This window comes from Sus scrofa, chromosome 12 (genome assembly GCF_000003025.6).
Source record: "Sus scrofa isolate TJ Tabasco breed Duroc chromosome 12, Sscrofa11.1, whole genome shotgun sequence".
Classification (NCBI taxonomy): domain Eukaryota; kingdom Metazoa; phylum Chordata; class Mammalia; order Artiodactyla; family Suidae; genus Sus; species Sus scrofa.
Window position 1 is genome coordinate 18,833,489 of NC_010454.4, and position 26,990 is coordinate 18,860,478.

The 26,990-nt window shown below is 41.9% G+C and overlaps 1 protein-coding gene across 4 annotated transcripts in view; it reads left to right on the forward strand.

Moving 5' to 3' along the window:
• The window catches only part of GPATCH8 (G-patch domain containing 8), a 79,976-nt gene extending 56,985 nt beyond the window's left edge, over positions 1 to 22,991 (forward strand). For 3 of the 4 annotated variants that reach the window (XM_021066864.1, XM_021066862.1, XM_021066863.1), the window contains 2 exons: positions 13,338 to 13,468; positions 16,846 to 21,740. In XM_021066864.1, coding sequence (XP_020922523.1) covers positions 13,338 to 13,468; positions 16,846 to 20,746 — 4,032 coding nt within the window. In that variant the 3' untranslated portion in view covers positions 20,747 to 21,740. Of the gene's footprint in view, positions 1 to 13,337; positions 13,469 to 16,845 lie in introns of all 4 variants that reach the window. The other variant, XM_021066861.1, reaches the window with a different exon arrangement.

The following is a 26,990-nucleotide window of genomic DNA, read 5'->3' on the forward strand; positions in this document are numbered from 1 at the left end:
CGACTAGTGTTCATGAGGATATGGATTCAGTCCCTGGCCTTGCTCAGTGGATCAGGGATCCGGGGTTGCTGTGAGCTGTGGTGTAGGTCGAAGATACAGCTCGGATCCCTGGTGGCTGTGACTGTGGTATAGGCCAGCAGCTGAAGCTCTGATTTGACCCCTAGCCTGGGAACTTCCATATGCCCTGAAAAGCAAAAAAAGGGAAACAACAACAACAAAACCCTGATGCTGCATGTTGAAGAGCTTACTGAAAAATTATACCTTCTTCATGATCTTATTCTTCTTTCTTTAATTGATTTAGAAAAGAAACATGTTGTACCTAACCTGTTACTGGCATAAACAAGGTGGCAGTAATTCCCTTGGGGGATTTTAGAAGGAGAAAATGGATCTTTAAATCTATGGAACGCTTCTGGCTTATTAATGAATTTTGAGCCATTTGGTTTTAGATGACTTTAGGAAAACATGCTAAAAGTCTTTGGGGGTACAATTGTTTTTGTTTTTGTTTTAATTTGTAGGATTTATGAGCGTTGCTAGAATGCTTTCATAAGCTAGACCTGTTGAACCAGCCTTCGTTTTTTTTTTTAATCTTTGCTTCATCTTCCAACCAACCATAAGGTTTCAGTGCACATAAAGGGCAAGCTTTGACTAAGTTTTCTTTTACTAGCTCAGGAATAGTTTGTAAGCTGGTTGTGGTCTTAGACTTTTTGCAATAATCTCTTCCACATTTAACCACCCCTAACCAATTTAAGCTTCTTTCACTGATAGAGTTGTATTGAAGACAGCTTTTCGACTTTATACAGCTTTGGACATAGTTTTAATATATTGTCAACTTCATTTGATTTGAGGAAGAGAAATCCAGAGAACATATATATGGACAAAGTATATTATCATTTACCTTACTACTTCAAAGAATCGTTTGTCAAGAAAGACAAATTCAGGAGTTCCCATTGTCGCTCAGTGATAATGAACACAACTGGTATCCATGAGGACGTGAGTTCAATCCCTGGCCTTGTTCAGTGGGTTAAGGATCTGGCGTTGTCGTGAGCTGTGGTGTAGGTCCCAGACTTGGCTTGGATCTGGTGGTGGTGTGGCTGTGGCATAGACTGGCAGCTGCAGCTTCAATTTGACCCCTGGCCTAGGAACCTCCATATGCCTCAGGTGCAGCCCTAAAAAGCAAAAAAAAAAAAAGGAAAAGAAGTATTGCAAGTTCTCTTGTGGCACAGCAAGTTAAAAATCCGGCAGTGTCACTGCAGCAGCTTGGGTCGGTGCTGTGGCCCATGTTCAGTCCCTGGCCCAGGAACATCACATGCCACAGGCATGGGCAAAAACAAATTGTGTATGGTAAATTAAAGGACTCCTGATGAAACCTTAGGCGCCCAAAGGACATTTAGAAAGGTTTCTTTTTTAGTTGATGAGAAGTCTGTTGACTTCCCTTTCTTTCAAGTTTTCTTTCTTTGAGAAAGAAACCAGGAATTCCCGTTGTGGCTCAGAGGGTTATGAACCTGACTGGTATCCATGATGATGCAGGTTCAACCCCTGACCTCGTCCAGTGGGTTAAGGATCCAGCGTTGCTGCAGGCTGCAGCTCGGATCATGTGTTGCTGTGACTGTGGTATAGGCCAACAGCTGCAGCTCGGATTCGACCCCTAGCTTGGGATTCCATATACTGCAGGTGCAGCCCTAAGAAGAAAAAGAAAAAAATAAATTAGACAAAGTGTGATTCAGGCTTGAATCATGTGTAAACTTGCTTTTTAAGGACAAAAGAATTCTGTCAAAGCAAAACAGTTTTACAAATTAAATCTGAGCAAAAAAAAAAAATTCACATTGGCAACATTAATGTGTTGGATGGTAATGTTTTAGTGATACTTGTCTCAACTTGGGAGTAGTAGAAATTCCTACAGCTCTAGTTCATTTGCTTTTGGTATTTATTCTCCTGTGTGCCTTGTGTTGACTCAGTTCTCTCACCGTTTTTCTCTATTCCAGTGGTTCTCCACTAGGGGAGATTTTATCCCTCAGGGGACACTTGGCAATCTCTGGAGACATTTTTGATGATCACAACTAGGGAGATGGTGCTAATGGCATCTAGAGAGTAGAGACCAAGGGTGCTGCTGAACATCCTGCAATTCACAGGAAAGCTCCTTGCAACACAGAATTATCTGGCCCAGAATATGTCAGTCAGTAGTGCTAAGGTTGAGAAACTCTATTCTCTTAGGACTTACTGAAAAACTTCCAAATATATGTGATATTGTGATATCATTTGACCTTTGGTACAAACAAATCACTGTCGCTTTAAGTCCCGTATTATGTTGTAAACCTTTATAATGTTCTTATTTATTTATGATCCCAAATATTCACTTATTACTCTTTTTTTAGGTTATCATCAAAATGAAAATACAAAATTAAGGATTTCTTATATTGAACTATCTTATCTGTTAATATAGAGTATATCTGCAATTCCTGGTCTGGGAAGAAATCTTTACCTGGTATGATTAATGAATGCTTGTAAGCTTATTTCTTCACCTTGATCAAAAGCCCATCTTAGGTATTAAAGAACAGTTGTAGGAGGAGTTTGTTATTTTGTTTGTTTGTTGGTGGAATGTTCTTTATTTGGTTAAAATGCAGGCTTTTTCATCTTTCTTTATGCTATTCTCAATGCAAGTGGTAGAATCTCGAAACAAAATGCTATAAATTTAAAAAAAGCACAGTACTAAATTTTTTATAGTTCTACTTTCTCCTGCCCTTAGAATTTCTAAGGAGCCTTTAATTGACCTTGCAACAACACAGATAAATAACCCCTAAAAGAAGGAGGTAGGTCCTGTTTTTTCATTCCTCTTTGATGGCCATGAACTTACCGTACAAATGGACCTACCACTTTCCAAATTCATGCTCTAAAATCATAAAGACACCCTGTCTTGTCTTCCAGGAAGGCACACAGGATTATTATGAATCTGAGATAATAGGTAAGTACGTTCTACGCTATATTAGTAATCCCTAGTTTACATCTTCCATCAAATTTTCACTATTAAAATTTTCCAGGGAAATAATCTGTTAGTGGTAAAGTAATATTGGAACCTGCCCTTATTAAGCACAAATAATCTCTCAGAAAGGAGCTATGTGGGTCACCCTCATTTGTGGTGATTTTTAACCCCCCCCCCACTTTAGTGTTTTGTACCTCTCACTATTCACTAGTTTTTCTCAAGTTTTCCAAGATATTTTGTGAAAAGAGTCATTAATACACAAATATTAAGACCAAGCTTGATTTTCAAAGATGAAAAACTTGATTAGATATTTTGGGTCTTTTTTAGCAGATTATCCCTCTTTAAAAGTGATAATTTCATACATTTTGAGATCTCCAAGGGTAGGCCTTCCATTCTTCAAGAGATAACCCAAACTATGATTCATTTTTATGTAAGTTCTCATGTGCCCGAGTGCTCAATAAACATTAGTATTCATCTTCTACCTTTGTTGGCTTAGTTATAAGTTGAAGTTTACTTTGAAACTAAACATTTTTCCATCTCTACCTTCTTGCCTCTTTAATTATTTTGCATATCTTTTTTTTTTAAAAACATATCTGCTAATGGATATGGCAATGGAAACCATTTCTTTAGCTTTTCAGGGTTTAAATTTCAAAGAATATTTTCTTTCCCAGAAGGAAATTTGTAGTAGCACAATAATAGTGTCTTATTTTAACAGTTTTGGTTTTGTTTTTTGCTTTCTTAATGCCTTGTTACCTACATAGTATTCTTCCAGTTTTACTCTTTCATTTGTGCCGCTGAGGCGCCCTCCTCACCAGCCTCTAGTACATAAACTAGAATCACAAATTGTCCCGCAGATGTACAGTTGACCCTTCAACAACATGGAGGTTAAGGGTGTTGCCACTCCATGCAGTCGAAAACCTATGTGTAATTTACAGTTGGCCCTCCATATCTGAGGTTCTTCCCAATCTGTGGTTCTATATCTATGGATTTAGCCAACCCTGGATTGTATGGTACTGTGGTATTTACTATTGAAAAAGAAAAAATCCACGCTATCAGTGAATATGCACAGTTCATACCCATGTTACTCAAGGGTCAGCTGAATTTTGTCTTCCCTTTGTGATGTTAGTTTTTTTCTCCTTTAATTTCAGTTGGTTCTCAATTTTTTAAATATAATTCGGGCTTGAATTATCTTGAAAAATTGAAATATCTAAGAATATTGGGTCTGCATTCACCATATCATTTGGCTAAAGCTGAATAGTTGCCTTCCCTTTAGAAAGGTACATGCTCATTTTCCAATTAGTTATGGTTTCCACTTCATCTTTTTTCTCACATTAACTTGTGTGACTCATTACATTACCTGCCAAACTCCTCCAAACATTTGAGTTTGTGACCGAGGTCTCTACCTTTCCCTCCTCTCCACACAGGTTCCCACAGATTCTGGTTGACAGTAGGGAAGTAGCATAGTGAAAAGCTACCTTCTTAATCCTCCTTACTGTTGGGCGTAGCTTCTTTGCAATTTCAAAACCATCTGTGGTAGTCTGATCCGGTTACTCTAAAGCAACTTTGAAATTCCTTCAACTTGTAGAAAGAATCGACATCTCCATCAGAGGAAAGAATGCTTTCAGCATGCTTCTTCTTTCTGCTAAAATACCTTCAGTACGAAAACTCCTGTACTTTTGGACGTTTTTTTTAAAAAAAGACTGAAGTCTCAGTTAATAACAAGTCTGTTTCCGCTGTAAAAGTAGTGATTTCCTGAGCTTTGTAAGTGACTAAACAAAAACAAATTAAGCCCATAGCAGCCATTAGTGACTTCTCTATTTTGAATTGTGCAGAATAGAATCTATCACTACATGATTTGGTTAACTTTGTCTAAACTGTTGCTTTCTGACAGCATTGCTTAGTCTTAGTTGACTAGTTTAGTACTAGTGTATTACCAAGAAACAGAAATGTTCAGAGTTGTCCTCATTACTCAAAAATGAAATAGGTTCTGAACTGAAGTATTTTCTGAGAAATTCTTTGGTGATGAAAGGAGTGATCATTTTTGGTCTTCACATGGACCTCATTTATGAAGTTTGGAGTAATTTCCATTTGAAGTTTTACTATTTATTGGTCAGAATTTTGCCTCTAAGGGTATTTTTTTGCATTTGATCTTCTCCATGCTTGGCACATACGGCATCAGGACAGTAAGCAGATCAAAATCAGTTGAACCTGGAGTTCATATTATGGCTCAGTGGTAGCAGACCCGACTAGCATCCATGAGGATGAAGGTTCAATCCCTGGCCTCAGTGGGTTAAGGATCCGGCGTTGCTGTGGCTGTGGTACAGGCTGGCAGCCGCAGCTCTGATTCATCCCCTAGCTTGGGAACTTCCATTTGCCGCAGGTATGGCCCTAAAAAGAAAAAAACAAAAAAACAGTTGAACCTCTGGCAAGCCACTGCACATTTGAGGAAATGCAGCTTGATTCCTTTTTCAATGCTATTTCAAAGGGGCTGGGTAAGGGGGAATGGAACATAGAAGTTAAAAAAAAGAAGTAAAAAGTCAAGAATAATGAGAAAAGCTAATTCTAAGGCTAAAATTAAAAAAAAAAAACAAAACCCTTCTAGGAAATGAAACCATTAAGATCAAATACCACTGAGGATATCCCATCAGTGCTGTATATTTAGGGTATTTTAGAATGTTTATCCTTAGAAAACCATAAATTGGTTGTTTTAAAGTTGTAAAATAGGTTAGGAAAATCATAAAGTATTTGTGAATCCCAAAGCTTCATAAATGTTGACTTAAATAGCACATTTTGCTTCTGAAGAGACTGTGCTTTGAGAACCAAAGCAAGCATGAAGAGGAATGTATCTCAGAACTTAGGGATATCGGGAGTTCCTGTCGTGGCTCAGTGGAAACAAATCTGACTAATATCCATGAGGACCCAGGTTTGATCCCTGGTCTTGCTCAGTGGATTAAGGATATGGCATTGCCTCGAGCTGTGGTGTAGGTCGCAGACAAGCGGCATGGATCTGGCGTTGCTGTGGCGGTGGACTAAAAAAAAAAAAAAAAAAACAACTTAGGCGTATTGTAGTTTTATCTTAGTAACCTGTAGCAGAGGTGAAAATTTAGATTCAGTGCTGTTTTGTACCATTTCGTATGCCATTTTCTTTGGGACTGTTTTGCCTAGTAAAAGAATTGACATCATTTGGCCAGTCTTCCAAAAATTGAACATATTTTAAGCCTTTTCACCTGTTAAAGTTCCCACCACCTCTGCTTTTGTTGAGAGTAGACCCCTTCTTACACCCCACTGTCACAAGTAGTTAACCTTGGAAAACTCCACATCTGTTTAGGGAAGCTGCTTGCCTCTGTGAGCAGGAGTAACCCTGAACAGACTCTTGGAAGCTAAGGTTGTGGGTAAACCCCTTGCTCTTTTACTCTGTTTTACTAACTCTGTTCCTCATCTTAGCACACAACCTCAAAATGAATAAAATTGATTCTACCTTATTTATGTTCTCCGGTTTTCAACCTGTGTTCTGTCTCTGTACACATATACTCATCACAGTGATGCACGGTTGGAGATTCTGGGATGAGGCTGCAGGTTCTAGTATAGTCTGAAAAGTTAAAGCAACCTAAGGAGTAAGTTTGTAAGCAACAATATTGAAAAGAGAGCTCTGAATTAAGATGCTGCTGTTCTATTTGCTTTGGGTCTAAGCAGCTCTTACGAATTATGCTCCTTCAGATTATATATATAGGGTAGATCTTTGCCTCCAGATATGATCTAGAGGATTATGTAGATATACTTAAAACTCGTTATGCACAATGGTATGCCATTTCACACCTGCTCAGATGGCTAAAATTAAAAAGACACAATAAGTGTTGGAGAAGATACAGAGAAATTGGAACTCTCCTACACTGCTAATAAGGGCTGTAAAATGGTACAGCTCCTCTGGAAAACAGTTTGACAGTTCCTCAAGATGTTAAATATAGAGCTAGCATATGACCAGTGTATACTCAAAAGAGAAATGAAAATACATTCACCCAAAAACTTGTACGCAATTGTTCATAGCAGCATTATTCATAATTCATTATTCTTAAGAGCCAAAAAATGGAAACAACCACAATATCCATCAACTGATGGAAAAATAAAATACGGTACAGAAGTTCCCATTGTGGCACAGTGGAAGCAAATCCAACTAGGAACCATGAAGTTTCAGGTTCCATCCCTGCCCTCGCTCAGTGGTTTAAGGATCTGGTGTTGTTGTGAGCAATGGTGTAGGTCACAGACGAGGCTCAGATCCTGTGTTGGTATGGCTGTCACATAGTCTGGCAGCTTATAGCTCTGATTGGACCCCTAGCCTGGGAACCTCCATATACTGTGGATGCGGCCCGAAAAAGCAAGATAAATAAATAAATAAAATCGTTGAGATTCTCCCTTAAAATTAAAAAGTAAAATGAAACATGGTATATCCTTGCAATGGAATGTTATTCAACAATAAAACGGAATGACTTACTGATAAATACAACATGCAAGAATCTTGAAAATATGCTGAGTGGAAGAATCCAGTCACAAAAGACCTCATGTTGTATGATTTTATTTATATGAAAAGTCCGGAATTAAAAAATCTATAGAGAATATAGTTTTAAGTTTCCAGGGACTGGGTAGAAAGAAGCAATGGGGAGTGAATGCTAATGGGTATGAATTTTCCTTTGTGGGTGATGGAAATATTTTAAAATTTGGTAATGCTGATAATTGTGCAACTCTGGGAATATGCTAAACCCACTAAATTTTACACTTTAAGTGGGTAAATGTTATGTTTTATGAATTACGTATCAATAAAATGATTTTTTAAAACTTCATTATCCAATTTAAATTTTGGTAGTGGTGATGATAACTTTGTGTGTGTGTGTGAAAGAGAGAGAAAGAGACCTTAAAGCAGGTATACACCTGATGTTATTGAAGAACATACCATATTTTTAAGGACTTGTGCTGAATTTCTGAACATAAAGCAGATGTTACACAGTGATTTTATGACGTTAATTTGATATTTGCCAAATGGTATTAATAGTCATTGTGTGTCAGAACAATTGGGTACAAATGGTAAGTATGGTCATAAACGACTAATTAATACTATTGTTACCTAGCCAAAGGAATGTGTACTTCTCTTTTTCCCTCTGATTTTTTCAATATCTGTAATCAGCATTAGTATTTAGTTTTCTGTTATCAGACATTTGTTTTTCGCTTTTACTGAGTAAAATTTACTTTTATCATTTACCGATAATGCATGTGTTAAAAAAAGAATTTATACGTAAATCCAGTGACTTGGATTTCCTTAACTGTTCAGCTATAACCTTTTTTCCCCGGAGTAGTTTCCTATGAAGGCTTTCTGTGTCCTGTACTGGCCTTTTCCCTCCCTCACCACGTGGTGATGTCCTGGATAGTCTCATCCAGAGGCATCAAACACTGAGACTTGAATCGGGTAACCGGTACGACTACTCCAGTTTGGGAAGGGAGAAGAGTTCCTCATTAATGTGATGTCATTGGAGAGAGGCAAGAAACAGTGGGGAAAAGAGGCCGTGGATTTAGGGTATGCAGGATTGTTGACATGAGGAAAGGGGGTGGTTGAGGTTCAAAAAATGGATTATGTTTTGGCAGAAAAACAGATTGAATTGCAAACATCCAGCACTTCTTTTTTCTTTTTTTTGTCTTTTTGTCTTTTCTAGGGCCGCACCCGCAGCATATGGAAGTTCCCAGGTTAGGGGTCAAATCGGAGCTGCAGCCACTAGCCTACACCACAGCCACAGCAACGCCAGATCCGAGCCGAGTCTGCGACATACACCATAGCTTACTGCAACGCCGGATCCTTCACTGAGCAAGGCGAGGGATTGAACCCGAAACCTCATGATTCCTAGTCGGATTCGTTTCTGCTGTACCACAACAGGAACTCCCATTTCTTTCTTTTTTTTTTTTTTTTTTTTTTTTTTGTCCTTTTTGGCCACCCCACAGCATATGGAGCTCCTGGGCCAGGGATTATATCTGAACCACAGTTGCAAACTACGCCACGACCGTGGCCATGTGCCAGGAGGGATTGAACCTGGGTCCTGGTCCTGCAGAGACACCACTGATCCCATTGTACCACAGCAGAAACTCCCGTCTACCACTTCTTACTGTTTTCCATCTCTGTGCATAACCAATAAATAATACATAAAAGTATGTGTTCCCTCTCCCAACAACTCATTTTAAAACTGAAACTGGTTTGATCAATGTTTATTGAGCATCTCTTTTGTGCCATAGAAAATGGTGTATACATTGTGGAGTTAGTTATAAAGGAAGACTAAGAATAGTCTCTGTCCTGGGAGAGTGGAGTTGCTATCTGGTGAAAGAAATCACAGATGATCTCTGACCCTGAAGAGACAGAATCAGGTTTCTCTTTAGAATTGAGTAATTATTAAAACATAAAATTTTTAGGGGCAGTAGGAAATACTCTTTGCCTGTTTTCTGATGTCTGTAATTCCCTTCATGGAAACAATGGTTTTATTCTTTAAATTGCAATAGTAGATTTAAAATACTTGAGAAATACAGTAGATTTATTCCTAGATAGAGTATACTCATCAAATATAAACTTATAGCATCAAATTTTGTTGTGATTCAAGAGAGAAGCAAAGTATCAAAAGAACCAAAAAAGAAAATTATTAGACTTAGATCCTTATTGTCTTTTGTTGATAGGGAAAACTGTACGGAAGTATCCACCTCATTCATTCCCAGCTCAGAGTGCCACTCCTTGCTATGGTAACTCCACATTATTGATAATGTGGGCAAATTTACTTACCCCTATTAAAAATCCTGTAAAATTGTCAGGTTCTTGTTTCCTTGGCTTAATTTGTTCAGAGGTCTATAGTGGAGCAGTGCTGTTCAGTTAGTTGTAAAAACTAGAATGTCATTTGTATTTGAAGTGGTCTTTAGCCCAAAGAGTCATAGTTTCGTGGATGAGTATTTCAAGTGTTGGGTTATTCGTTAAGTTCTTCCCTCTACTGGTCTTTTTGGGGAAATTTAATGGAAACCCTGGCTATCATGTGATTGAAAGTTGGTAAGAAATTATGTACTCTGCCACAAATGTATACTTTTTTGAAACGTGCTGTTGGTTTTTCAGGAAAACAGGATCTTCAAACTCTTTCATTATGAATGGAATGTGGTCTCCTTTCCCTTGAATCAAATATTTTCCAGTTAAAAATGTGATATGTGGCTTAAATTTTCACTAATAAGCATTAATATTTCAATAAATAAGCAAATCTGTTAGCAGCTCTTCAGAAAGCATACCTTAAAATTTTCAGAGATAAGAACGTAGCAGTTTTGGAGTCAGCTTAAATTAATCATTTAGGATCCATTAATCACTAGATCTGTTCTGATTAGACTGTGTGCCAGTTTAGAATCTAAGTTGAATTTGGATGTATAGTATGGAATTTGCCCAGCCTCTGAAAAATCTGTGCTTTCTGGTCTCCTTACCTGAACTCTGTCTCTTCTCTGATGGGCGGGTATGTTGTCCCCTCTATTCTTGCCATGAAAAAGCTATCTAAAGTTGAGTTTCTCTTTAGAATTTAAGTAGAAAGTAAAAGTACAAGTCAGATTTTCATAAGGCTATTTGTTGGCAAAAGAGCCAAATTTGGTAGCCTTTTGGAATAAATAGGCAACTTTGGAAAATCTGACTCTGAATTAGGGCCTTGTACCTTTCTAAAAATTACTTTTTAGATTGGAAGTTGAAAAGTTTCTGGTCAGTATGTTTCTTGCCATTGGCCCAGTTCCATTCAGAAATAAGGGACCTAAATTTTTAGGCTTTTTGATTCTCTATAAAGAATGAAACTTCCTTACTATATGAGAGTAATAGGTTAGAATTCTGGGGTTCCCAGTTCTATTTCTGAGACCCCAGACTTGACTATAAACTTTATAAAGGTGATATAAGAGTGTTTGCTACACCTGTATAATACCAGGATTTAAACTTGTTTATTTATTCATTCCATTTCCTCCCTATGTCTAGGTATATTGTGGTAGGAATTTGAGTAGAGTGTCTTAAGGATGATGTGGATATAGTTCTAACCCTTCAACTTCAAAATTGTACCAGGTGACTGCTGAATGATTGATTGGAAGTCATTGACTTAGCCTGGAGACTAAAATGCTCATTCTTTTAGGCAGTGTCCTGTAGTTACAAATAACTCCTAAGAGTTTAAGAGGGATAGGAATGACTGGGCATGGGGAGATTTTCTGGGCTAATGAGATGGCTACAGATAAAAACAACAGAAATGAGGAAAACATATTCTATTTAAATCTTGGCTGGAGAGCGTGTTAAGTGTTTAGGGCAGGAAGAAACTAGGTTTGTGGCCCAAAATAATTATAATACAGTCCTGATATGTACTTTTTCTCTGCCCCATTCCCCTCAAAAGGAAGAATTAGAATTCATATTTATTTAAAATAGTTTGTCCTCTATCTTGAAGTGGTTTTTATAAAAATCTTAATTCTGGGCAGCCAGCCTCAGTAAAAACAGTTTTGCCAGCTGTTGTTTACTTGAACGTTCCCAAAATAAAGGTAAATGAAAAGACCAGGAGTTCCCGTTGTGACTCAGTAGGTTAGGACTCCGACATAGTGTCTATGAGGATTGTGGATTTGATCCCTGGCCTTGCTCAGTGGGTTAAGGATCCAGCATTGCTGCAAGCTGCAGCATGGGTTGCAGATGCAACTCAAATCTGGTTTTGCCATGGCTGTGGCATAGGCCTGCAGCTGGAGCTCTGATTTGACCCTTAGCTGGGAAACTTCCATATGCCGCAGATGCGGCTGTAAAAAGCGGAAAAAAGAATGAATATAAGACTAACAGCTTTTCAATAGCAGTTTCCTAAAGTTCTGTAACCATTTTTCCTGAAGGAGAGGAGATAGTTCCGTTTATCTAGAAGGGATTATTGCTATGTCACTCTGTGTGTATGTACACATATGTGTGTTGTACAGATGCTTGCCTTCTCCCCAATCCCTTTAGAGGTGATGGCTTTGTCCCTGATTGTTCGGTATAATAGTTTGCAGATTCACTAAGAGAGCTTGTGTAGTAATGCTTGCTTTATTTTTTTCTCTTCCACTCTTGTTTTATTTTTTACTTTTTTTTCTTTGTGATGTGACATTTTCAGCTGATGTATTGAAAGCAAATCCTTCTAATTTGGAAGCCCAGATCACAAGAGTGAGTTTTTCTACTAGTGTCTATAGCTGTATATCTTTTTTTGTGTGTGTCTTTCCACTCTTTCCCCGTCCCAATTCAAAAATATTCAAAACACATTCCATAAATATTAGATAAGAAAATTCCTCTGTCTGTTGAACATCATGCCTTTCCACAAAGCAATGTCCACTTTATATTGGGTCGAATTCCTTTTCCCAATGCTGTTACAAAGCATAGGCTGATATATGTATTTTGTTTTGGCTTGTTTGCTTTTTATATTATCTAATATGTTGAAGATAATTTTAGTTCTGTCTTCATTGCAGATAGATATGTCTGGACTCTTGTCACTAATGTGTCATAACACTGTTAATTTTTGGTTGTTGTTGTTTTGGTTTGGTTTCGTTTTAAGGAAAATTATATACTAGCATTTTGAGAATAAAAGACCCATTCTCTTATCAGGATTTTAAGTAATAAATTCTTTGACTTATCTCTGTTCTCCCATCTCATTCCCTGGATGTTCCTTGAAGGAATGAAAAGCCACACATATTACTCTTAATTTCAGCAGACTGACCAGATGAAAGTGATCAGACTGGTGAGCTCTGAACATGCAGGCATTGGAAGACTGTTTGATTAGTTAACAGGAAAACTATTCATGCTGAAAAGAATAGCACCTTTCTGTGGTGAAATAAAAATATGCTTTCTGTTAGTTCTGATTCACATAACCTCCCCATGTAAGCTGTACATTGCTTTTTAAGATCTTACACCTGGGTAATTTTCTGTACTAGCTTAACCCCTTTCTGTTCTCTTTGGCTTGTGTTATTAAAATTTAACTCATGTTCTATTTGTCTAGTTTTACATCCTGGAAGAGCAGGTGATTAAAAAGTCCCTTTTCTTTCCTCCTTGTGTTCTAAAATTTGCTTATTGCTTCTGAAATTATTTAATTTTGCCCAATAAAGCATATGGTATGCTGTCCTAATTAGGAATGCAGATACTGCAAATGTTTTACCCAGAGTAATCAGCTGTTGGTTTCATTTACCTAGACTTTTATTTTCAATTACCGTAAGAGTATAACAGTATATTCTACACTCACGCTATAACCATTGATTAAGGGGGAATATTCTGAAGGCCTTGCTTTCAGGATCCCCAAGTTATTCTAAATCACCCACCTTCTTTTCCTTTCTTTTGTTACCCCAGAGATTGAAAGATCTCAAGCAAAGAGAGTTCGCTCGAAATGTCTCTTCAAGATCTCGCAAGGATGAGAAGAAACAGGAGAAAGCCTTACGGCGGCTCCATGAGTTGGCAGAACAAAGAAAACAAGCTGAATGGTAAGAATATTTTCTCTCTGAGGGTTCTACAAATAATTATAATTCTTAAGATTTAAGATTATAGCTTTAAGTTTATTGTTTGAGATTTAAGAATTAATCTTTTTTAAAAAATAGGAGTTCCTGCTGTGGCACAGTTGGTTAAGACCCGGTGTTGTCTCTGTGGTATCTTGGGTTGCTGCTGAGGTGGGGGTTTGATCCCAGCAAAACTTGAGATAAAATTCACATATAATCCTTAAGTTTTTATGGGGTTTTTGTTTGTTTTTGGTTTTGTTTTGTCTTTTTAGGGCCACATGGAGGTTCCCGGGCTAGGGGTTGAATCAGAGCTACAGCTGCCACAGCCACAGCAACGCAGGATCCGAGCCACGTCTGTGACCTACACCACAGCTCATGGCAACACCAGATCCTTAACCCACTGAGTGAGGCCAGGGATCAAACCTGCATCCTCATGGATAATAGTCAGATTCATTTCTGCTGTGCCACAGCAGGAGCTCCAGATTCCTGCCTTCTTGATTGTTGTTACTAATGTTTCTTCGTGGTTCTTGATAATAAATTCAGGGCTGATATTTAGCCGTAGGTGGGATTTACCCCACCTAGGGCTGAATTTCCAAGCACATAGACTTTGGGGACCCAGTCTTTGAGTGTCTGAGAGCTCATAAGGTATGTGCCTCAATCCAAAGTACTTAGGTCCCTGTGTTTGTCTTTAATGGCTGGCCGGGAACAAAGGAGGAGCTTGTTAGAGATGGGAAGAGAAACTATATTTGTGGCTTTTAAAAGTTTACAGCCAAACTGAGGCCAGAGTTTCCAAGTTCCTGAACTTTCTAGGTTTTTGTCTCTAGATCCTTTTTTTACTTACTGTGTTTTAGAGGAAGAAGGAAGGAAGAAAACACATAGTATAAGTTTTGAAACAGAATTAACCTATGAGCTGTAATGTTGTGTTAAACTGCCTATAAAGTACTTCCGATTCCTTCTTTGGCAGTTCATTTTTAAAAATTTGTTTTAAGTTTTATTGAAGTATGTATGGTTGATTTCAAGGTTGTGATAATTTCTGCTGTACAACACAGTGATTCAGTCATACGTATTACACATATCCATTCTCTTTCAGATTATTTTCCCAAATAGATTGTCACAGAATATTGAGTTGAGTTCTCTGTGCTATACAGCAGGTCCACGTTGGCCAGTCATTCTATATACCTCACTGTGAATATGCCAATCCCAAACCCTTTTGGCATTTCTTTATATAGTAAACACATAGCCTCTTGGACTTGTTGCAAGGGTTCCTCCTTTAAAAGTATATACCAGCCCACTTTCTAGTTCAGGACATTTTTTTTTTTTTTTTTTTTGTCTTTTGTCTTTTTTTTGTTGTTGTTGTTACTATTGCTATTTCTTGGGCCGCTCCCGCAGCATATGGAGGTTCCCAGGCTAGGGGTTGAATCGCAGCTGCAGCCACCGGCCTACGCCAGAGCCACAGCAACGCAGGATCTGAGCCGCGTCTGCAACCTACACCACATCTCACGGCAACGCTGGATCGTTAACCCACTGAGCAAGGCCAGGGACGGAACCCGCAACCTCATGGTTCCTAGTCGGATTCATTAACTACTGCACCACGACGGGAACTCCAGGACATATTTTAATACATGTTTTTCTCCAGTGGTGGCTTTTAGTTCTCAGTCTTAGAAATCAATCGTTAAGAGTTGACCAAGTTATCTCTTGGGAGAATAAAAGAAGATTTTGACCCATTATCGGATATTTCATTTCTTAGGGAGTAATACGTGACTCCATAGTATTATTGAAGTAGCATGGCAAAGATTAAGCACAAGATGAAAATTAATTCCCTTTTATTCAACTTGAGAGTTTCTTTGCTATGAGGTAGGTTTTTGTAACACAGCGAGAGTATCTCTTGCTACCCAAATCTGTTGGCTTCCATCTTCCAATAAGAGGAGTTCAGATAGTAAAGGGATATCTGAATATATTTGGTCCCTGAGTTTAGAACACTTAGTAGCTAGGGTTCAGATTAAAAAGGACTTCATCCAAATAATTGGCTGGAGAGATAATCTGTATAGTCCACACACTACAAATTTCAGACATGACAAGAATTTATCTCTCTCTGTCTCTCTTTTGGTGTGCATATGTCTTTTTAATGATAGGAGTTTAAAACACTGGCTTTGAGGCTCCTCGGTGTTCCCGTTTTCAAAGCTGAGAAAGTACTTGGTAGAATTATGATCATTGTGTGGAATGCCCAGAAAGTATCACAGAACCAAAGTAAATGTTTGAGTGTGGTGCCAGGAGAGTTGCAGAGACTCTTAGTTTCTATAACAGACATACTAACCACAGACCATCATAAAGTAGTACAGTGGAGGTTTCTGACTAAGCTCAACTCAAGGAATATGCATATTTTAAAAATTGAAATTTGAAAGCACCAAGGAAAAGTTGTTTTGTTTTTTGTTTTTTAGCTGAATGAAATACAGTTGATCCTTGAAGAACATGGAGTTTAGGGGTGCCAGTGCCCCAGCCCCCCTGCACATTCACACATACACAGAGTCAAAAATCTGTCTATGACTTTATAGTCATCCTTCTGTATCTGCGATTCCACATTCACAGATTCAACCAACTGCAGATTGTGTAATATGTATTGAAAAAAATCTGCATATAAGTAGGCGCGTGAAGTTCAGATTTGCACACCTGTATGGTTCAAGGGTGAGTTTGCAGCCTTGTGAATAGATGTTCAACCATATGTTTGATAACACACTGATGGTTAGGATGATACAATAAGAAATGAGAATAGATACAAGACAGGTGGACTGTACCAGATGGTAATGACAGTGTGTTTGAATTGTGAGGTAAATCTCATTTTTATATTTCAGATAGCTTAGGAAGAAATAGCAGTAACTGGCTTTCTCTGGGAATGTAGCTTGGTAGATTAACAGTATGAGACTTGCCCAAACCTCACTTCCTAGCGCAGGTCTGGGAATGACCACCACTCAGACCTGCCTGTGGTGAATGGTGAAACATAAGAGATAAGTGTTTGATAAGAAGTGTGATGGAGTTGCCGTCATGGTGCAATGGAAACGAATCCGACTAGGAACCATGAGGTTGCAGGTTCGGTCCCTGGCCTTGCTCAGTGGGTTAAGGATCCGGCGTTGCTGTGAGCTGTGGGGTAGGTCGCAGACACGGCTCGGATCTGATGTTGCTGTGGCTCTGGCGTAGGCTGGCAGCAACAGCTCCGATTAGACCCCTAGCCTGGGAACCTCCATATGCCTCGGGTGCAGCCCTAAAAGGACAAAAGACCAAGAAAAAATTAAAAAACAAGAAGTATGAAATGTACCCCTAAACTTGTTTTTTGTTGTTGTTGTTTTTCATTTTTCTAAACCATTGTGTAGTGCACCTGGAAGTGGTCCCATGTTCAGACCAACCACAGTGGCTGTAGATGAAGAAGGTGGAGATGATGATAAAGATGAATCAGCAACAAACAGTGGCACAAGTGCCACTGCCACTTGTGGCCTGGGATCTGAATTCTCCACAGATAGAGGAGGCCCTTTCACTGCAGTACAAATCACTAATACTCCTGGACTGTCGCAGGCTCCCGGGTTAGCCTCTCAGGGTGTCAGTTTTGGCATTAAGAATAATCTGGGGACCCCATTGCAAAAATTGGGAGTGTCATTTTCCTTTGCCAAGAAGGCTCCTGTCAAACTTGAATCAATAGCATCGGTTTTCAAGGACCACGCAGAGGAAGGGACCTCGGAAGACGGAACAAAAGCTGATGAGAAGAGTTCTGACCAAGGACTGCAGAAGGTGGGAGATTCTGATGGAAACAGCAATCTCGATGGTAAAAAAGAGGATGAAGACCCTCAGGATGGAGGGTCCCTTGCCTCAACGTTATCTAAATTAAAAAGAATGAAGCGAGAAGAAGGAGCTGGAGCTACAGAGCCGGAGTATTACCACTACATCCCCCCAGCACACTGCAAAGTCAAACCTAATTTTCCTTTCCTACTCTTCATGAGAGCCAGTGAACAAATGGAAGGTGACAGTAGTACACACCCAAAGAATGCCCTAGAGAGCAAAAAAAGTAGTTCTCCCAAACCTAAAGGCTGTATCAAGGTGGCAGCAAGCCAAGGAGCAGAAAAGACAGTTAGTGAAGTCTCCGAGCAGCAGATGGAAACTAGTGTGGCTGAGCCCTCGGAGCCTGGAAGCAAATCTGAGACAAAGAAGTCTTCAGGAGGGGATGCAAGTGAGCACAGTCTAGAGAGTCAGAAGGATGCAGAGATCCAAATATGTGAGTCTAACCCACCTAAAGAAACCTCTCAGGCCTCTCCAGCACGGAAAGATAGCAAGGAGGGACCCAAACATCCTACTGGTCCCTTCTTTCCAGTTTTGAGCAAAGATGAAAGCACTGCCCTCCAGTGGCCATCAGAACTATTAATTTTCACGAAGGCAGAACCCTCCATTTCATACAGTTGTAATCCTTTGTACTTTGACTTTAAGCTTTCAAGGAACAAAGATGCCAGAGCTAAAGGGACAGAAAAGCCAAAGGATATAGGAGGCTCCTCAAAGGACCATCTCCAAGATCTTGATCTGGGTGAGCCAAATAAAGGCAAGGAGGAGGGAGAGAATGTAGACCATTCTTCAGGAGGCAAAATGGATGCACCTGCTTCAGGGTCTGCTTGTAGCGGCCTGAATAAGCAGGAGCCTGGGGGTAGCCATCGGTCAGAGACAGGAGACACAGGGAGAAGCCTTCCTAGCAAGAAAGAACGATCTGGGAGGTCCCACCGACACAAAAAGAAGAAGAAGCACAAAAAATCCAGCAAACACAAACGGAAACACAAGACTGACCCAGAAGAGAAAAGCTCTAAGGCAGAGTCTGGGGAGAAGTCTAAGAAGCGCAAGAAACGAAAACGAAAGAAGAATAAGTCGTCAGCTCCAGCAGATTCTGAACGGGGCCCCAAACCAGAACCCCCGGGTAGTGGTAGCCCTGCGCCACCAAGAAGACGACGGCGAGCTCAAGATGATTCCCAGCGGAGATCCCTCCCTGCTGAAGAAGGGAGCAGTGGCAAGAAGGATGAAGGCGGAGGCGGTAACAGCTCCCAAGATCATGGTGGGAGGAAACACAAAGGTGAACCTCCAACTTCATCCTGCCAGCGAAGAGCTAGCACCAAACGGAGCAGCCGATCCAGCCATCGAAGTCGACCCAGTAGTGGAGATGAGGATAGTGATGATGCTTCATCACGCCGGCTGCACCAGAAGTCTCCATCGCAGTACAGTGAGGAGGAGGAGGAAGAGGAGGAGGAGGAGGAGGAGTCCGGCAGTGAGCATTCCCGAAGCCGCTCCCGGTCTGGCCGGCACCATTCCTCCCGCCGTTCCTCCCGCCGTTCTTACTCGAGTAGCTCAGACGCTTCTTCAGACCAGAGCTGCTATAGTAGACAGCACAGTTACTCTGATGACAGCTATAGTGACTATAGTGACCGGTCACGAAGGCACTCCAAGCGCTCCCACGACTCTGATGACTCAGACTATGCCAGTTCCAAGCACCGGTCCAAACGACACAAATATTCATCTTCTGATGATGACTATAGCATCAGCTGCAGCCAGTCCCGAAGCCGGTCTCGGAGTCATACCAGGGAGCGCTCAAGGTCTAGGGGTCACAGCCGCAGCAGCAGTTGTAGTCGCAGCCGGAGCAAACGGCGAAGCCGCAGCACCACAGCCCACAGCTGGCAGCGGAGCCGGAGCTATAGCCGGGACCGCAGCCGCAGTACCCGGAGCCCCTCCCAGAGATCAGGCTCCAGGAAGGGATCATGGGGTCATGAGAGCCCCGAGGAGAGGCGTTCTGGTCGTCGAGACTTCATTCGCTCTAAAATCTACCGTTCCCAGTCTCCCCACTATTTCCGATCAGGCCGAGGAGAAGGTCCCGGGGAGAAGAAGAAAGAAGATGGCAGAGGAGATGATAGTAAAGGGATAGGTGCACCCTCACAGAACAGCAGTGTTGGTGTAGGACGAGGCTCAGAGGGTGACTGCAGCCCTGAAGACAAGAACTCTGTCACCGCCAAACTGCTGCTGGAGAAGATCCAGTCCAGGAAAGTGGAGAGGAAACCCAGTGTGAGTGAGGAGGTGCTGGCCACCCCTAATAAAGCCGGGCTCAAGCTCAAGGACCCCCCCCAAGGTTATTTTGGGCCCAAGCTTCCCCCTTCTCTTGGCAGTAAGCCTGTCCTTCCACTGATAGGGAAGCTCCCAGCGACCCGAAAGCCCAACACCAAGAAATGTGAAGAGTCTGGCTTAGAAAGAGGGGAAGAGCAAGAACAGTCAGAGACAGAAGAAGGGCCTCCGGGGAATAGTGATGCCCCATTTGGACATCAGTTCCCCTCAGAGGAAACAGCTGGCCCCTTGTCAGACCCACCCCTGGAAGAGCCAAAGTCAGAAGAGGCTACTGCTGATCACCCTGTGGCTCCTCTAGGCACCCCAGTGCACTCTGACTGCTATCCTGGGGACCCAACCATCCCCCATAACTACCTCCCTGACCCCAGTGACGGGGACACGCTTGAGTCCCTGGATAGTGGCAGTCAACCAGGCCCTGTGGAATCCAGCTTGCTGCCTATAGCGTCAGACCTTGAGCACTTCCCCAGTTATGCACCTCCCAGTGGGGAGCCTAGTATTGAGTCAGCCGATGGGGCTGAGGATGCTTCCCTAGCCCCCCTGGAAAGCCAGCCCATCACCTTCACTCCTGAGGAGATGGAGAAGTATAGCAAACTCCAGCAGGCTGCACAGCAACACATCCAGCAGCAGCTTCTGGCCAAGCAAGTAAAGGCCTTTCCAGCCTCGGCTGCCCTGGCTCCAGCCACTCCAGCCCTGCAACCCATCCACATTCAGCAGCCAGCCACAGCCTCTGCCACCTCCATCACAACTGTTCAGCATGCCATCCTACAGCATCATGCTGCAGCAGCTGCTGCTGCCATTGGCATTCACCCCCACCCTCATCCCCAGCCACTTGCCCAAGTGCATCATATTCCCCAGCCCCACCTGACCCCCATTTCCTTGTCCCACCTTACTCATTCAATCATCCCTGGCCACCCTGCCACCTTTCTCGCTAGCCATCCCATCCACATCATCCCCGCCTCAGCAATCCATCCCGGGCCCTTCACCTTCCACCCTGTTCCACATGCTGCCCTCTACCCTACCCTGCTTGCCCCACGGCCTGCTGCAGCAGCCGCCACTGCCCTCCACCTCCACCCGCTGCTTCACCCCATCTTCTCAGGTCAGGACCTGCAGCACCCCCCCAGCCATGGCACATGAGTTGGGGCACAGGAGCTCAGGCGGGGCCAAGGAAGGTGACCCATAAATCTTCCCTTGGGGTGTTGAGCCATTAATACCAGCAAGTAGAAGCTGGGCTGGGCAGTGTCAGACAGCCAAAGAATTGGATTTTGGCTAACAGGGGTGGTTTTAGGTTTGAGGTTTGCTTTGGGCTTACTATCAGGGATTCTTTTCCCCTGTTCCCCTTTTCGGTTTGTCCCTCTCCCTCTCTCGTGTTTCTAAGCTAGGAAACACCAGTAAGTGCTACTACCCACCCCTCTGCAACATCTCCAGACTGTCGAGTTTAGATACTCCCTTCCTCCCTCTACTTTTTAATCCTCTGCACTTCCGTCTATAAATTTTAAAGCATTTTCCTCCTCTCTGGCTGGCGGGTTGTCCATCTGGTCCTGCCTCTCTCAGTGTCTTTGACCTTGGTGACCTTATTTATCTCGGGTAAGGTGGAAAGGGAGTCTGACCTGGAACCGATGCCACTCAGGCTGTCATTCGATCCACTTCCCACACAAACAGAGAGCCACAAACGTGGCACTGTTGTCCTAGCGTCCCTCATCCCAGAAGAGACATCTGCATATCTCAGAAAAGAAGATCCTATCATGGATAGAAGCTGTGTGGAACATAGAGTCACCCATGTGCGTCCCCAAAGAGGAGCTCATGTGTCTGAAGGGTGTATTTTCTTCTGTCATGTTGATGTTTCCTTCTTAATTTATAGGATTTTTTAATGTAAAAAAATTGCACTGAACTCTATAAACGTAAATGCTGCTTTTTGTAGCTCATATAAAAAAGGTTCCATATTTGTAGTATACTGCAATAATATTTTTTACATCCAGCTCTTTAAGTGATCTTTGTTCTGGTGGCTTTGTGTAAATATGTTTGCCCTAGTTGAATTAAGAAACTTTAAAGGTTATAAAATGAAAACAAAAAATAAAGTATTTGTTTTCTGCTAGATGCAAAAAACGACTAAGCATGTATATTTTATCAAGCTCATATATTTTTTGAAGTTACAAACTATAAAAATGTTAAAACAAAGGAACATTGTTTAACATTTTTTTGTTGTTGTTGAGACAAAATCTGCAGTAAGTGGTGCCTCCAGCACTGGGATTTTTTAATTAATGGGTAGCAGTCGGCTGGGGGTGTCGGGGGATACTCATTTATGACAATCTCCCTCATGTGCTTTGCTGTTTTATACAGAGAAACAGATGGGCCCCACAGAGGAGGAGGGAGAGATTCTCGAGAGCTTTCTTCCCTGAAGCAGTGAGATTCAAGTGATTGTCCTGGGGGATTTCTGGGTTCCCTGGGTGCCTGTCCCAGGCAGTCCATTTGCCTTCCTAATACTTAGCCCTCTCTGACAAATTTTTTTAATGTGCCTTTTGGGTTGGCTAGGAATTGAAGTCAAAGTAGACTGGAGGATGATACAGAGTTAGAACAATTTTCTTCACCCTTTTGTTGGGAGGTGAGCACATTTATAGATTCTGCAAATTCTTTTACTTCATCGTTTCCATGCCTTCTGCCCACCTTAGTTTAAGCATTAAAGATTCCTTTTTTCTTTTCTTCCATGATACCTATCAGAGGAAGTACCACCACCTCCATTCCTCCTTCCTCCTCCTCTTTTTACCAGGCTCTCAGACTTAATTAACAAAGGTGTTTATATTGCTGGTCTCATCACTCGACCCAAAGGTGTTTATATTGCTGGTCTCATCTTCTTTGGCGTAGTTAGCACTTCCCTGTTAGGCATTTCCCTATCTCTTCCTGTGGCTAGATGAGGTGGGTCTTTACCTGACGGGAAACACAAACCCCACTTTGTGGCCAAGGCTCTGTGTTCTTTCTTCTCCACTTCCCAAGAGAAAAAGGTTTCCAGTTTATGAGAAGCAAGTGCTGGGCAAACAAAGCTCTTGATTGAGCCTCTTACCTCTCCAGTGCTCCTCATCTGATTCAGAAGCATCACTTTTTTTGATAACCGGCACTGGAAAATGAAATCATCTGTTTGAAGTGAAGGGACTCATATTTCTTTGCTTTCAGCCTATGTAAATATTTAAATAATACAGTATTAACATTTTTGTGCTGCTTCCCATTAGCTTGTAGATTGAGCCATACTCTTCTCTGGCTGCCTCTCTACCTTCCTGGGGGCAGTGTTCTTTAACTTCCAGAATAGTGGAATAGGTTTTAAAACTAAAAAAACAAAACAAAACAAAACAAAAAACAAAATAACCTATCCTTACTTAAAAACATAACAGATTGTATTTAACTTTATCACATATGATAGAGATATATATGCTGTAAAATTAGGGAAAGGAACTTTCTAATAAACCAATGATTTGTGGAAACAGCAGAGTCTGTCGTGATTGTTGCCCTATCCACTCAAGTGGGGAAGGGATGGAGTTATGGGCTACCAGTAACATCTTACTTGAAGTGATCGAGGAATAGATTCTTGTGAACCGGTTGTTGGTGTTTTTTTAATTGTGACTAGCACCTTTAATTTCCAAAATCATAGTAGTCAGGACAGTGTTATTACTAAATCCATTGAGAGTACCTTTTGCTTTTGAAACTCAAAGTACTTTGACTTGTTCATGTTTAGATGGTGCTTTTCAAAGCTCATCCTGCCCAGGTAGAGGGGAAGCTTAAGCTGGTGGGAGAAAGTAATAGGGAAGTTTCTGTCAGACTTACGTAGGTGTCTTAGAATATATACCTTCTTCCACTGTTTCCCTGAAGATTTCCTTCTATTTCTACCCTTTTCCTATTTTAGGTGTGTAATCTATGTATTATACGGAGTGTATGGCACATAGGTGCTCGTTAAATGTGTTTGGGATTTCAGGCTTTGATTTTTAGGATTTTGGATGGACTTCAGAGCAGTAAGATTATGAGTCATCTGCCTGGCCTTTGCCCCCCAGATGGGATTCTGTATACCAGAACCAGTCTTAAATTATTCTCCTCAACCCTTTAATACAACACTTGAGAGCTAACCTGATGAAAGGAAATATGACCTGATTGTTACTGAGCAGATAAAGGCCTCTACTCTTCTGTATTGAAAAATCATAAAAAGGCAGGAAAAGTTGAGCATCAAAACTAGCCGTAGAGGAGTTCCCGTTGTGGCCCAGCAGTTAATGAACTCCGACTAGCGTCCATGAGGATGCGGGTTCCATCCGTGGCCTTGCTCAGTGGGTTAAGGATCCGATGTTGCCGCGAGCTGTGGTGTAGGTCGCAGACGCAGCTCGGATCCTGCCTTGCTGTGGCTGTGGCGTAGGCTGGCAGCTGTAGCTCCGATTTGACCCCTAGCCTGGGAACCTCCGTATGCCATGGGTGTGGCCCTTAAAAAAAAAAAAAAAAATCTAACCATAGATCTGTAGTGATGTTAGTTTCCTCCCTTCCTTAACCTTTCAGAAAGGAGTAGTACAAACTAGTCATGGCTGTGTTCTCCCCTTGACTATAAAGAGAAGGTATTCAACCTTGGGTTGAGATCTGCCTATTTCTCTAAAAACAGCAAAATCTCTACCCCCAAATAAAGGATGTTAGAAAATGAAAAGTGATTTTCTAAGCAGGCAAGGTGACAGCAAAAGGACCAGCCTGTAGGGTGTGCAGTGCAAGGGGATGTGCAGCTGCCTGACTGCAGTGATGGGGGTTCTACCCGCCTCAGCCAGCTGGGCTGGCAATATGGAAGTGCTGCTTCTACACCCTCAGTGACTAGTTCAGGCCTTGTCAACCATTTCCATTGTTTGCCAGAGATGTTTTCACCTGCCCCCTATCAACTCATGTCTGAGTTATTGCATCATTTCTCTGGTTGGCCTCCCTGACTCTAGATCGAAGTCCCTGTGCCATGTAAGCCTACTGGCTTTTCAGAATCTGAGTGCAGTTCATTTTGTGTTCACTGCATCCCAGTAAAACTAAGCTCTGAGAGGACGGGGACAGTTTTTATGTTTCCTTTTTTTCTTAATCCCTTCGTGTTTTACATAAAGTAGAACACATAGTAAACATTTTGATTATGTGGTCAAGAAAGATATAAACCAAGTAAAATACCACTAGTAACAGGATTATGCATCCGGATTTAGCAAGGAAACTTCAAAGACAAACATTTTCCCTCTATATATGCCCCCACGTTGCCTTGCTGAGTGCCAGGCACATAGTAGAAGTTCTCTAATTGTTGACCATAGAGCCTTAACTTTGTCAGGGATTCTAGGACTCAAGGCTGACAGGGAAGTGGGAACAATGTCAGCACTCCTGCCTACCATCAACCCAGCTCTGACTCCAAAGGAACGCCCACAAGGAACAGAATCTTTGTTAAATACAAACGCCTCTCCCCAGATCTGATCCTACCTGTTTCCAGTTCCAGCTAATGATAGCACTCTCCCACCAGCCAGCCGCCAGAGCTTGGAATTACTTTTGACACCTCCCTACTGCATCCAGTTACCGACTGTGTAATCTCTCTCTTTTGTTCCTGCCGCCAGTACCCTGGTTCAGGTCTCATCACCTTTAACTGAGAAGATGGTAGATGCCACCCATCTGATCTTTCCATTACATCCTGCCTTTTCCAATTCCTGTTCACAGACAGCCGGTATAATCCAGATTGGAGCACAGTTGATCATGTGTCTTATTTGCTGACTGAAAAAAATCTTTATGAGTCCCCATCTCCTATTAAAGTTCAAATTCCTTAAGAAAACATTGAAGGACCTCCAGTGATTGAACCCCGGCCCTCCCGTTTAGACACCCTATTCTGACTACTTCCCTTTCTCTGCAACTGGCCTCTATGTTCTGCTGCTCTTTATATTATTTCCTGTGTCTAAAACCTCCTTCATTCCCTGACAAAAGGCAACATAGTGCAGTGGTTAAGAACACGAATTCAAGGCAAAGATGTCCTTGATTCCTAGTTTTGCCACCCACTGGCTGTGTAAACTTGGGCACTTTACCTAAAACTCTATGCTACAGTTTTTGCATTTATAAAGTGGGCATGATAGGGCCTATTTCATAGGGTTGTTATGAGGAGCAAATGATAGAATCATTTAGAAGCTAGGCATCTCTACCTTTTTCAAGGCATCCTTTTCTACCCGTCTGCTGCAGTTGTGCGTTCATGCCTTAAGTCCCTCTGGACTGTTTTCTCAGGATCCTTGACAGTTACCTTTGTGTCTCTTACCACTCGGTACCTTAAACGAATAAGTATTTATTAAAATTTTTAATGAAATATGCGTGAGTATCGGGCTACACAGTATACACCAGTAATACAGTACCACTCAATTGAGGACCGTGGAAGAGTGGAAGGTAAGTAACTGAGTTAAGTATTCATTCGAGCAAATGCATTTCATGCCAGCCATGAGCTTGGCACTGGGAATTCGGCAGTGAAGAAGCTCAGACTAAAGTTCAAAGAGCTTCAGGAGTTCCCGTTGTGGCTCAGTGGTAATGAACCTGACTAGTATCCGTGATGACGCGGGTTTGATCCCTGGCCTCAATCAGTGGGTTAAGGATCCAGCTTTGCTTTGAGCTGTGGTGTAGGTCGCAGGTGAAGTTTGGATCTGGCATGGCTGTGGCTGTGGTGTAGGCTGGCAGCTGTAGCTCTTGATGGGACCCCTAGCCTGGGAACCTCCATGTGCCACGGATATTGCCCAAAAAGATAACTAGATAAATAAATAAATAAGCAAACAAACAGTGTGTTGAGCCCATGTGTGTTAACCCCAGAGTGCCTTCCTGAGGAGTTGGGGGAGCTCTGCCCTATGCAAAGAGGCCACTAGAGACAAGTCTTAAAGGTTGGACAAGATCACTGTCACCCAAGAATAAGTAAGGGCCTGCCTCCAACTCCGTGGCATGACTTCACTTTATCCCCATCTCCTTCTCCCTTAGCCAAGATCCATTTGCCACCCCTCCCCCAGCATGGCTATATTGCTGTGGCCACATTAAAATTTGGCCCCAGATGGAGGATGAGTGAGGAAGCCGTTTTGCACCAATATAACTGACCGAAGCTGTCCAAGGCCCTAGAAGGAGGAAGTGGATAAGGGCCTTATCCAAAAGGATGCAGCAGCCTCAGATCCTTCAGGGAGCAGGAGCTTCCTCCCTCCTTCCCCCACCTCTGACCAAGTCAGTGTGCCCGGCAGCTCGGCGGCTGTGGGGGACGGGGGGAGGAACTACGGAACTGTGGGCTAGAGTGGAGGTGTACAGACCAGTTGGTGCGTGGCTGCACTATGCCAAGCAGAAAGCAGTGGTGGCTTAGACTAGCATGGTGGTGGAAGAAATGGAGTGAAGCTTCAAGAGA